This window comes from Pseudorasbora parva, chromosome 6, assembly GCF_024679245.1.
Source record: "Pseudorasbora parva isolate DD20220531a chromosome 6, ASM2467924v1, whole genome shotgun sequence".
Lineage (NCBI taxonomy): Eukaryota > Metazoa > Chordata > Actinopteri > Cypriniformes > Gobionidae > Pseudorasbora > Pseudorasbora parva.
In genome coordinates this window covers 10,424,756-10,438,080 of record NC_090177.1, presented here as the reverse complement: position 1 = coordinate 10,438,080, position 13,325 = coordinate 10,424,756, and the positions used below count along the sequence as shown (strand labels likewise).

The window sequence follows — 13,325 nt, the reverse complement described above, 5'->3', positions numbered from 1 at the left end:
TTCGGACACACCCTAAGTGTCATGTGGTCAAATCGTTAAAATAATGGACATGGAAATGGAGTTTCAAAGTATTTTCTGTAGGGGTGACCCTGAATAGTCGAAGATTCGATGCATTGATATGCAGAGCCGGATTCGACCAACTATCTCAGTCAAATCTTTTGCGGGTGTTATGAAACGAGGATCATACCATTTTTCATAAAGACGGGGCACGGTGGTGAGCTTCACGTCGGGTGTGCGACCCCTTTAAGGGCGCTGAGCTTTGGGAAGCGTAGCTCCGCGCTGCGCCTTCGAGCACGTTTTCAGTGAGTATACACAAACCGGCGGCGACATTCGGTGCCTGTCCGTGGCGACTCAAGAAGTTGTTTAAAATCCTGCCGAGCACCTTTTCAAGGTTTTAGATTAAATTTATATTATATTCCCTCAAATCATGAATGTACTGATTTCACCCTGTGCTACAAGATACACCCATCGTGCAGCTCTTCTGTCAGAAGTCGATTAAAAATTGAGCTTGGACGTATATGTGCGGTGTGTGATACCTGAGGCGTGGCGCTGAGCTTCGCGTCCGGTGTGCGATATTATTAGATGTTTCTAGATATTATTAGATTTATATAGCGCTTTGAGTGCCATGAAAAGCGCTATATAAATCGAACGCATTATCATTATTATTATTATGTAGGTATTTTTTTTAGGTTTATTTATCAAAATGTTATTTTCTATATTTGTGTGATGTTCTGTATTTCGATCGCGGCTTTAAAATGTTATAATGTTTATCCACCACATTACCTTTATTTAAACCTAAATAAGAGAGCCATTGTCAGTGTGTCTATCAGTTGGCAGGCAGTTGTGGTTGCTTTATTAAAAGTTGTTGCTGTGTGCAGTGTGTAAAGGAAAATAAAAATAGTTTTACCCTCCTGCTGACCTCCCAGCCCATTCACACACACACACACACACACACACACACACACACACACACACACACACACACACACACACACACACACACACACACACACACACACACACACACACACACACACACACACACACACACACACACACACACACACACACACAGATGATTCGACTATCAGTCGACCATAGAAAGATTCGACAATTCTGATTCTAATGTTTAAAAATTAGTCGGGGACACCCCTAATTTTCTGGTAAAACATTCTCCAATAACCTTTACAACACCAAGTACTCAAATCAATTATGACAACAACAAGTAAAAAAATCTAATAATAATAATAATAATATGGGAAATAAAACCATAACTGTTTAGTATTAACTCCTCTCAAACCATAAAGCATCCAAGCTTATTGATTTGATTCCCAGGCAATACATGGACTTATAAAATGCAATGCGTGTATAAAAGCATTTTCCAAATGCATAAATGATAAACTTCTCATGATTCCCATCCGCACTCAGAAGTGCAATGTTTGTCTGTGGTGTTCTGCTGAGAAGGGAGGAGAGGGGATAAGGAACTTTTGTGTGCTTCCTCATTGGTTAATGTGGAATCTGCTTAGCCAATCAAACCAGAGGGCTGCGTCACATGACTGTAAGATAACAACAATTGTCTCCATGAAGATACTGTAGTTTTCCTGGGGGCCGGATGAGACTGTTCACCTCCTGTGTGAATGAAAAGACTATTTTCCTGATGCATTGTTCAGTCTGTCACATTTTTAACACGACTATAAGAATAATTCGCCATCAAAATATGTTGTGCATTCGTTTCTAAAGGTTTGACTAGCAATTCAGCGGTCTGTAAAAATGAGAATTGAGACATTTTGGCTTTCTGCTGGCTTTGTTTTTATGCCGTTTGTTGAAGCTGACATGTTGTTGCTCTGCGGTGAGTCGGGGGCTTTTAACTGGGTCAGTGTGTGTGATGTCTGTGGAGACTCACGGATGTAGAAATGATTCACTGTCCCAGGATCCTCTGCACTGGTGTGCGGCCCACGGTGTGACAAATGATGTCATCCTCACTGTGAGGGAAATGTCATTTTCAGCATTCATGGACAAATCTCTCCTCTCCCAATCCTGCTGAGAAGAAACATACATCCCGGCCCTTATAAACAAAAGTGTGCTGGGTGTACTCTTAGGAGGAACTTGACATCCTGAAGATGAATGTTTTTGATGGTATAATACTTTATTCTATCCCAGCTTAATTCCCAGAAGATTGTGAGTGCATGTGATGTGGCACACGGAACGCATTGATCGGCTGGTTTCAGCTGTCCAATATGTCGATTTTTGGCTTAAAGGGATAGTTCACCCAAAAATGAAACTTGTCAGAATTACCTTACCCTCAAATTGCTCTAAACCTGTATGAGTTTCTTTGTTCTGTTGAACATAAAAGAAGATATTCTGAAGAATGTTGGTAACCAAACACAGGGCTCGACATTAACGCTTGTCCAGGACAAGTGGATTTTTTTAAGGGACAAGTGAAAGAGCATTTTACTTGCCTGACGGACAAGCGGATTTAAATGGCAATAACAAAAAAAAAACTAGCGAATGACCGAAATGCCAAAAAGAATGATCATTCATTTAGTGTAAGTGGCGCTCGATAGTGGATAATAGTATTATATATAATGAACTGACGGTAACGAGGTCGCGCTGTTGACGCTCGTTCAGCCTCTCGATGAGAAATCGGAAAAAAAATTGAAAAAGTTTTTATAAACTCAGCAAAAAAAGAAACGTCCTCTGACTTTCAACTGTTTTTACTTTCAGTAAACTTAATGTGTGTAAATATTTGTATGAACACTAAAAGAGTCAACACCATAAGACATAAACTAAAAATGTTTTACAGACATGTGACTAACAGAAACAGAATAATGTGCCCCTGAATGAAGGGAGGCTCAAAATCAAAAGTACCAGTCAGTATCTGGTGTGGCCACCAGCTGCTTGAAGTACTGCAGTGCATCTCCTCCTCATGGACTGGACCAGATTTGTCAGTTCTTGTTGTGAGATGTTACCCCACTCTTCCACCAAGGCACTTGCAAGTTCCTGGACATTTCTGGGGGGAATGGCCCTAGCCCTCACCCTGCGATCCAACAGGTCCCAAACATGCTCAATGGGATTGAGATCCGGGCTCTTCGCTGGCCATGGCAGAACACTGACATTGCTGTCATGCAGAAACTCATGCACAGAATGAGCAGTATGGCTGGTGGCATTGTCCTGCTGGAGGATCATGTCCGGATGAGCATGCATAAAGGGTACCACATGAGGGAGGAGGATGTCTTCCCTGTACCGCAAGGCATTGAGATTGCCTGCAATGATAACAAGCTCAGTCCGGTGGTGATGTGATATACCGCCCCAGACCATGATGGACCCCCCACCTCCAAATCGATCCCGCTCCAGAGTACAGGCCTCGGTGTAACGCTCATTCCTTCGACGATAAACACGAATCCGTCCATCACCCCTGGTGAGACAAAACCGTGACTCATCAGTGAAGAGCACTTTTTGCCACTCCTGTCTGGTCCAGCGAAGGTGGGTTTGTGCCCATAGGCGGCGTTGTTGCTGGTGATGTCTGGTAAGGACCCGCCTTACAACAGGCCTACAAGCCCTCAGTCCAGCCTCTCTCAGCCTATTACGGACAGTCTGAGCACTGATGGAGGGATTGTGTGTTCCTGGTGTGACTCGGGCAGTTGTTGTGGCCATCCTGTACCTGTCACGCAGGTGTGATATTCGGATGTACCGATCCTGTGCAGGTGTTGTTACACGTGGTCTTCCACTGCAAGGATGATCAGCTGTCCTTCCGGTCTCCCTGTAGCGCTGTCTTAGGCGTCTCACAGTGCGGACATGGCAATTTATTGCCCTAGCCACATCAGCAGTCCTCATGCCTCCCTGCAGCATGCCTAATGCACGTTCACGCAGATGAGCAGGGACCCTGGGCATCTTTCTTTGGGTGTCTTTCACAGTCAGTAGACAAGTCTCTTTAGTGTCCTGCGTTTTTAGAACTGTGACCCTAAATGCCTACTCTCTGTAAGCTGTTAAGGTCTTAACGACCATTCCACAGGTGCATGTTAATTAATTGATTATGGTTAATTGAACATGCATGGAAAACATTGTTTAAACCCTTTACAATGAAAATCTGTAAAGTTATTTGGATTTTTACCACATTATTGTTGAAATACACAGTCCTGAAAAAGGGACGTTTCTTTTTTTGCTGAGTTTATTTATGAGGTATGATACAGTTAAAGGGTTATTTCACCCAAAAATGAAACTGATGTCATTAATGACTCACCCTAATGTCGTTCCACACCCGTAAGACCATCCAAGTTTATGCACACTATACTGTCCATGTCCAGAAAGGGAATAAGAACATCATCAAAGTAGTCCATATGTGACATCAGTTAGTTCATTAGAATCTCCTGAAGCATCGACAATACATTTTGGTCCAAAAATATCAAAAACTACGACTTTTTTCAGAATTGTCTTCTCTGAACGGAGGTCTTACAGGTGTGGAACGACATTAGGGTGAGTCATTAATGACATCAATTTCATTTTTGGGTGAACTAACCCTTTAAACAACATCACACAACCAAGAGTGTGGTTTTCCTGAATACTATCCCGCATGAAAATGTGACACAGGTTTCATATGACAGTTCTATAAACAAGTAATCAACATTTAGTCACTTATATTTTAGATGCAATATTGACTGTTTTTGTTCTATTTCAGCAGTGAAAATAGTTCCAAACAGCAGAACCATAGCGCATCTCACACTGTAAACCCTAATAAGTTGAGAATACTCAAATGATTTGAGGAAAGTGATTCCCTCAATTCAATTGAGTAATGGAGTCTCCTAAAACTTGTATATTTAAGTTCAATTAACTTGGTGCTCACATTCACTGTACTTAAATTGTTAAGTTCACCAAACTGGGTACACCAGTTCAGTACAGCATGCTGGGTACAACCAATCAAAACTCCCCCATTGGTCCCAACATGCATTGCGGCATGAATAAATTATGCGTCTGAATTGTGACACATTTTCTTTGAATTCTTACTATTTGCTGTTACTTTTGCTGTTTTGTTCTGATGTTTTTGTAGCTTGTTTTATGTTCAGAGTTGATCTTGTTTATCAGATTTTTTCACCATTTTAAAAAGTTTTTTGTCACCATTGTAGAGATTCATACGCAGATTAGTAATGTGTGTATGTGTTTAACTAATGCCATAGATTTAAACATTTTGTGCACATAAAAAAAAAAAAATTATATTAGCACAAAAGTAATGATTCTAGTATTATTAATATTTCAAAACTATTAATAACTGCTTTGACATCCAAAGCATTGGACTCTGCACAAGATCAGGGATTCTGCCTATACATGATGATGTTGTTATCATCATCAATGAATAAACAACATCGCTTGATGATATTTCTCTTGGCTTTTTGTTACTTAGGTGTCTCACAAACACAAAGCAGCCAGAGAAACACTAATATTACATTAAGGGTCAAGAGCCCAACTAAAGCAAACGCTTATCTCCATCATGGTGACTTCCAACAAAACTATTATTTTCATTAAAACAGAAATAAAGTCAATTTGGTTATAAGTTAGTTCACGTATTATTGTTATGTTTAGTAACTTACAAATTTTTACTTACCGAATTTAAGATTGCACACAATGAAAAAGTCTCCATCTTAATTTGAATCAGCAACAAGAAACAGATGAGGCGAAAAGGATCGCCTTTAGGAAATGTCCTCCAATCAGTGAATTAATTCTCTTGTTGCTAGACAGAATTCCTGGCATGGCCAATCACATCAAAGCAAGACCAAAGTGAGCTATTTTATTTACTTATGAATTTGAGTTCATACAACTTGAAATCTTAAGTTTATGTATTTTGTTGGTTAATGAGTTATACTAACTTATATGTCTGAGTTTTTAGACTAAACTAGTAATATTTAGTCAAGTTTACTTGATTTGTTTAAGTAAAGACAACATTAGGGTTTACAGTGCATAGCAACAGTGTGCTTCTGAATAATTCAGTGTTTGAATGAATCCGTTGAATCAAAGATTCAATGACCTATTCGTAAACGACTGCCTCATTCTTGAATGAATCAGCTGTTTGAATGAATTGACTCACTCATTAAGACAGTCACCTGCTGCCACCTACTTTTCACATGCTTTTCAACATTTCTTATTGGTTTATTCAAAAATCCAAATCTTATAACATTATTTCATGCAGTTGTAATTTTTCATTGTAAATTATTTAATTTGATTGGTAACAGCCCTATAGTGTCTTATTCTAATTTAATGAATAGATCAAATTTAACAATAAAGAAGCATAGCCTATATTTAATAAGATTAGGGGAAAATGCCCTCTATAAAATGTAACAATATCACAAATATGTAGATTAAAGCTGATTGAACAGTGGCTTCCGAATAAATTATATTTACAACACACAAACAAAAAAAAAATTACCTTTTTTTTCTTTTTTTCGGACAAGCAAATTTCGGAAAGTGAATGACTGATTTACTTGTCCGAAGGTCGAGTACATGAACATGCTCAATGTAGAGCCTTGAAACAGGCGCTGGTCCCTATTGACATCCATAGAAGGGAAAAAAACACTATAGAAGTAAGAGGGGTCCAAACACTCTGCGGTACCAACATTCTTCCAAATATCATTTTTTGTGCTCATCACAAGAAAGAAACTTGAGGATGAGCAAATGAGGACAGAATTTATATTTTTGGATGACTATCCCTTTAATATGAATTTGGGTGGGAAATAGCTGACTAATAACCGAAATGTTTTTTGGAAACAATCACAATTTTGGCAATTCCCTAAAATTACTTCACATTTTAAAAAGTTAATTCATCCAGAAAAAAAGAGAACCTTTTCACCCTAATACAGGGCCAGCCTAATAATAATATTAGTAATAAAATGGGAAAAAAATTTGCACCACAGGCATTTGCGGCATAAACGGAATAGGCAAATGCTTGTGGTGCAAAAAATGTCCCCCTTTTATTACTAATATTATTTAACTGATAGTAATTTAAAATATTACCAAATAAACCCAAACAAAAACTGCCCAGACTCATCTCGGTCCACTGCATCAATGTGCAAACAGTTTTACCGTTCAATGCATTTTCACAAGAGTACAGCACTGAAAAATAAGGTGGATGGAAAAAAACTGGGTTCTGAATGATATCAGGGTAAATGAATGTTGACAGATTGTTTTTTTGGGATGCACTATCCCTTTAAATAAAAAGCCCCACTCAAATGAGTACCAGTGTTGCACCAGTGTGCCAAAACCTTGTCCAAAGTCACAGACAGACCCCTCGACAGACCCCCAGAATTGCTAGTGGCGGCAGATGTATTTAGTTACTCTTTTCCGTCCTTGTGTTTTTAGCAATACTCAACATTAGGGCTCGCAAAAATTCCTCCATCACTTTTAGATGAATGCGGTGCCTTTTAGCTGTTGTCCGAATGCCAGACTGTAACTGGAGCACGTGTAGATCCACAAGCACCAGACTCTCCCTAATTCCCTCCATGTGCAGCGACTGTACTGCGCTTTTCTACAGAACACACTTTATGCGGTTAGTTTCTACTACGATTGGGATTGCGACGAATTGTAGGAGAGAGGGAGGTCTAATTGAAGGCAGATTACGGATGTGTTTCCTCATCCAGAACTGTCACCTAATATCTTGGAGATCAGAGTTACGAATCGAAACACGAACGAGCGATTACCTCACCGGGGCGAAAAGGAGGCAGGTGCTTCTTTTTAAGAAGTGTTCTGGGACGTCGGCTGAAACCGTTGCTTCAGGGAAATCGGACGATATTCACGGTCACGCCTAGAGAAAAACCATTAAACATACGGAAACAATCAGGATGTTTATTTGCTTAGTTCACGTGCGTTTTTAAGAATGCAGTTTAATGGGGGTACGCCTGAAACAATGCCAATAAAACACACGCAAGTTCACCGACACACCCTCACCCCAGGTCAATCCGGCACGCTCTGAATGTTTTCTTAGCTGGGAAATAAGGGACCCTGAGGGTGGACTGATGAGGATTGGAATGAGGGGGTCGGACTCCACCTTTTCCACCCACGATTTACGGGTGAGCTGGCCTTGAGGGAGGGTCACTCAAAGAGCGCGGGTCTCGGCACGCAGATGTAGCGACTCGCATTCTTGCATTCGGGAACTATCGGGACTAATGGGGAGCAGATTTAGTGATTTGCCGTGCTTTTATTGTCCCACAGGTGCCTCTTCATGAGCTCGACTCGTGGACCTCTCGAGCGTCCAAACCTGGATTTCCTTTTGTGTGCTATCCAGCCCAAAGCTGATGTAAAACTTCAAGGGAGCGTTCAGCACTTTGTTTCCGTAGAATCCGCTCAGGGATGTTTTGAATTGGTAATGAGGTCTTGCACCCCTCAAACGGAGGTTTTTAATCTGTGCTGCGGTTCAGAGCACCGGATACATTTCAAAGAAGACCAGGAGACTTGAGTGTCGTTCGCCATTCAGAATCAGAGCTGAATAGAGAAAGCGATTTCAATTCAAATTCAGCTGTTAGTTGGATTGACGGACCGATGGACAGATAGACAATAGACAGACAGATAGACAGAAATGGATGGATGGATGGACAGTTGAACAGACATCTTTTCAAGGCTGGAGAAACTTCATTTCCCAGAATGCATCAGCTGTGTTTTCTTTGAATTCCTCAAATCACAAACTTTCCTTTTATAGTTAAAAAATCCTGCTTTATGAATTCAAAAGATTTAATTACAAATGGTGCAGTCCCTTCTGAAATGTTGTCCATTTCATAATCAGGGTCTAAAAACGGTTGCATTTAGCTTATTTCGGTTGACATCGGTTCACAGAACCAATGCACTGATAAGACTTCAGAAACTTGCAGATTAGGCCTGATATAAAAGCGTGGGTAGAATTCCTCTGATTTTGGAAGTGAGAAATACACTCCTCCTGCTATGTGTGCTGTCATGGTGGTCCGATGTGATCCTGACTCTGTGTGTGTGTGGGCGAGTTCACTGACGTCGTGCCAGTCTTCTTTAATGACTGCATGCAGAAAGGGCTGAATTACATTGACCTGCTTCCACAGAAAATGGGAAGCCCCCATTTTCCTGATTTTCCTTCTAGACCGTAAAGGATAGAGCAGTGAGACCGATGAGAATCATGGAGTCAATGCTAGTGGATGAACATTGCACATATCTGACATCTGAATGATGAACGTATTTTATGACACTTACTGGAACCTTTTGTAGATCTATAACGTGCAATAAATTTGCATATGATGATTAATAGGTTTTTGGTGTCACATTCTCAAACATTTAATGAAAGTCCTGACAGGTTAGCATTTCGAACAACACCCAGATTGTGTGTTGTTTTAAGTCGTTTCCTGACCCACAGGTGGATTGTTTGGTTTTCTGCCCCGTGGCGACAAATCTACACCGTGGGAATCATATCACATCTTACCGTTTTATTTCTCTCATCATTACTGTCCTGTCAACATTTTCAATGATGGATTTCTAGTTAGCTGGTAACACTTGCTCTACTTCATTTCAGTTGGCATTTGATTTCTCTTTGCGCAGGAATCTCTACATTAATTTAGGATAATGCATATAATTTATGTATTTTACAAACCTGATCCCAAAAAAAAGTTGAGACACTGTACTAATTGTGAATAAAAAAGAATGTGATAATTTACAAATTTCATAAACTTATATTTTATTCACAATTGAATATAGATAACATCAAATGCTGAAAGTGAGACATTTTGAAATATCATGCCAAATATTGGCTCATTTTGGATTTCATGAGAGCTACACATTCCAAAAAAGTTGGGACAGGTAGCAATAAGAGGCTGGAAAAATGAAATGTACATATAAGGAACAGCTGGAGGACCAATATGCAACTTATAAGGTCAATTAGCAACATGATTGGGTATAAAAAGAGCCTCTCTGAGTGCCAGTGTCTCTCAGAAGTCAAGATGGGCAGAGGATCACTAATTCCCCCAATTTTCTACTTACTGCTGCGAGAAATAGCTGTCAGAGAAAAATTGCAAAGAGTTTGAAGTTATCATCATCTACAGTGCATAATATCATCCAACGATTCAGAGAATCAGGAACAATCTCTGTGTAAGGGTCAAGGCCAGAAAACCATACTGGATGCCCGTGATCTTCGGCCGTTAGACGCCACTGCATCACATACAGGAATGCTACTGTAATGGAAATCACAACATGGGCTCAGGAATACTTCCAGAAAACATTGTCGGTGAACACAATCCACCGTACCATTCGCCGTTGACGGTTAAAACTCTATAGGTCAAAAAAAGAAGCCATATCTAAACATGATCCAGAAGCGCAGTTGTTTTCTCTGGGTCAAGGCTCATTTAAAATGGACCGTGGCAAAGCTGAAAACTGTTCTGTGGTCAGACTAATCAAAATTTGGATTTCTTTTGAAAAAATGGGACGCCATGTCATCCGGACTAAAGAGGACAACTCAATTTGCACTCAGCACTCAGTTCAGAAGTCTGCATCTCTGATGGTATGGGTTTGCATAAGTGTGTGTGGCATGGGCAGCTTACACATCTGGAAAGGCACCATCAATGCTGAAATAGATATCCCCGTTCAAATGTTTATCCAAGATAAAAAGAAGAGAGGATGCCACACAGTGGTAAACATGGCCTTGTCCCAACTTTTTTCAGATGTGTTGATGTCATGAAATTTAAAATCAACTTATTTCCCTCTTAAAATGATACATTTTCTCAGTTTAAACATTTGATATGTCCTCTATGTTGTATTCTGAATAAAATATTGAAATTTGAAACATCTACATCATTGCATTCTGTTTTTATTCACAATTAGTGCAGTGTCCCACATTTTTTTGGAATCGTGTATATTTATTTGTATATTTATTATACATCAGTCATGAAAATCTACAGGATTGATAGGTCTTTTAGTCACACTTTAGATTAGGGTACAATACTCACTAACAATCCTCACTAACACTAACTAACAGCAACCATTCACTACCATAGTATTTCCCCCTTACTATGGTAGTGAATGGTTGCTCTAAACATTCTTCCAAATATCTTCTTTTGTGTTCAGCAGAACAAAGAAACTCATACAGGTTTGGAACAACATGAGGGTGAGTAAATAATGACCATTTTCATTTTTGGGTGAATTATCCCTTTAATATGTGCTTTATAAGTACTAATAAACAGCCATTATCTTAGTAATATGCATGCTAATAAGCAACTAGTTAATATTGAGCATTGGAGCATATTGACATTTATTTTCTGGTGAAATATCCCTTTAAAATGATCGTGTGGCTACACATGCTGGTTGAATGCCGTAGTGTTTCTAACAGAGAAGATATCTTTCTTTAACTACTATCAAGAGGGGAAAAAATGACCTACATTCTTGTAGGCTTTGAGTAGTGTGAGGCTGGTCAGTGTGTATGTGTGTATGAATGACAGGCCATCCCATTGGCCATTCCTGCTCATTCTCTCCCGCAGCATGACAACATCACACAGTGATGGATAGAGAGAGAGAAACAAAGATGGTGCAGTGAATGAGTGTGTTTGTTGAAGACAGGGAGGATTAATGTTTTTGTATTTTCCTGCGAGAGACAGAAAGTGTGTGTGTGTGAGTGTGTCGTAGAGGGCCGACCACGTGTGCCAGTCTGTGTTGTTGCTACCCATCCATTCCCTCTCGACCAATCAGAGACGGTGAATCCAGGACGAGTAACGATGAGGCTTACAAGTGAGTGTGTGTGACTGTGCCTCTAGGGTGTGTGTGTGTGTGTGTGTGTGTGTGTGTGTGTGTGTGTGTGTGTGTGTGTGTGAGAGAGAGAGCAAGAGAGAGAAACTGTCTGCACGCTCTCTCAGCACATCAGATATTTTTTAGAATGAAAGGTCCCAGAGGAATATTTATTGCTCTCTCATATCTCAGGAGACTTAGTGGAGTTCTCAGTTGTGTTTCTGTAGTACTGTAGAAATTTTGTCTCAGATGTTTCCCCTAAAACTGTGTGCACTCTTAAAAATAAAGGTTTCAAAAATGTGTTTTCACAGCAATGCCATAGAAGAACCATTTAAGAACCTTTTTTCCACACTCTCACACCAGTCTCAGTCTCCGCTCTAATTCATCCCAAAGGTGTTCAGTCGGGTTGAGGTCAGGACTCTGTGCAGACCAGTCAAGTTCCTCCACACCAAACTCACTCATCCACGTCTTTATGGGCCGAAGCTTTATTGGAACAGGAAAGGCCATCCCCAAACTGTTCCCATAAAGTTGGGAGCATGAAATTGTCCAACATGTCTTGATATGCTGAAGCATTAAGAGTTCTATTCACTGGAACAAGTTGGCCAAGCCCAACTCCTGAAAAAACAACCCAACACCATAATCCCCCCTCCACCAAACTTTACATTGTACACAGTGCAGTCAGGTATGTACCGTTCTCCTGGCAACCGCCAAACCCAGCCTCGTCCATCAGATTCCCAGACAGAGAAGCGTGATTGGTCTCTCCAGAGAACACGTCTCCACTGCTCTAGAGTCCAGTGGCGGCGTGCTTTACACCACTGCATCCCACGCTTTGCATTGCATTTAGTGATTTAGTAAGGCTTGGGTGCAGCTGCTCGGCCATGGAAACCCATTCCATGAAGCTCTCTACACACTGTTCTTGAGCTAATCAGAAGGCCACACAAAGTTCGGAGGACTGTAACTACTGACTCTGCAGAAAGTTGGTGACTTCTGCGCTTCTGTGAGTCTCAGTGCCAGAAGTCACTCAAGTGTGCAACCCATTCTTTCAAAAATGTTTGTAGAAGCGTCTGCATGCCTAGTGCTTGATTTTATACTCCTGTGGCCATGGAAGTGATGGGAACACCTGAATTCATTGATTTGGAGGGGTGTCCCAATATTTTTGGCAATAGAGTGTATATAACATTACTTGAAAGTTTGACTGAACCGGATTCAAATTTTGAATCACTTGCATTGATGTGTAGTTTTTTTATTATTTTATTTTTTTTATTTTTTACTGCTGAGTGCCACATAGTACATTATAAAAAATAAGAGCACATATTGAGTTTCTTACATAAATTGTCACATGAAGTGCAGTTGACCTGAAATGAATGACCTCATGGCGGAGGGTTTCCCTTTATGAGCTACAAAATGGCTCCTTTGAGCTCATGAATTGTCAGAACGTAAAGATGCTGATGGCAAACACTAAAGCACACTGCTCACATGTATAATGGGGATATAAAGTGCATGTTTCAGTCAATGGTGCAGCTATTTTAAAGATTACTTAAACCTCAAACTGAATGCAGCCCTTAAAGTCTTTTTTTTCATACCATATTGATGGTTAAATAATTGAAGTGTACATA

General features: G+C 40.2%; 2 protein-coding genes across 8 annotated transcripts in view; one reads left to right on the top strand and one right to left on the bottom strand.

Annotated features, from left to right (window-relative positions):
• The window catches only part of nhsa (Nance-Horan syndrome a (congenital cataracts and dental anomalies)), a 149,317-nt gene that overhangs the window by 69,455 nt on the left and 66,537 nt on the right, over positions 1 to 13,325 (top strand). The window contains exon 1 of one of the 7 annotated variants that reach the window (XM_067445564.1): positions 11,227 to 11,712. The exons of the other annotated variants lie outside the window; for them this stretch is intronic. Within the exon in view, the coding sequence (XP_067301665.1) occupies positions 11,700 to 11,712 (13 nt within the window). The 5' untranslated portion in view covers positions 11,227 to 11,699. Of the gene's footprint in view, positions 1 to 11,226; positions 11,713 to 13,325 lie in introns of those variants that run through there. 7 annotated transcript variants of the gene reach the window in all.
• LOC137079211 (uncharacterized) lies at positions 2,844 to 3,892 on the bottom strand. The gene is made up of 2 exons (XM_067447163.1): positions 3,437 to 3,892; positions 2,844 to 3,363 (listed from the first exon to the last, which is right to left on the bottom strand). Exons 1-2 carry the CDS (start codon positions 3,889 to 3,891, stop codon positions 3,183 to 3,185), a joined length of 636 nt encoding a protein of 211 aa, XP_067303264.1. The 5' UTR covers position 3,892; the 3' UTR covers positions 2,844 to 3,182.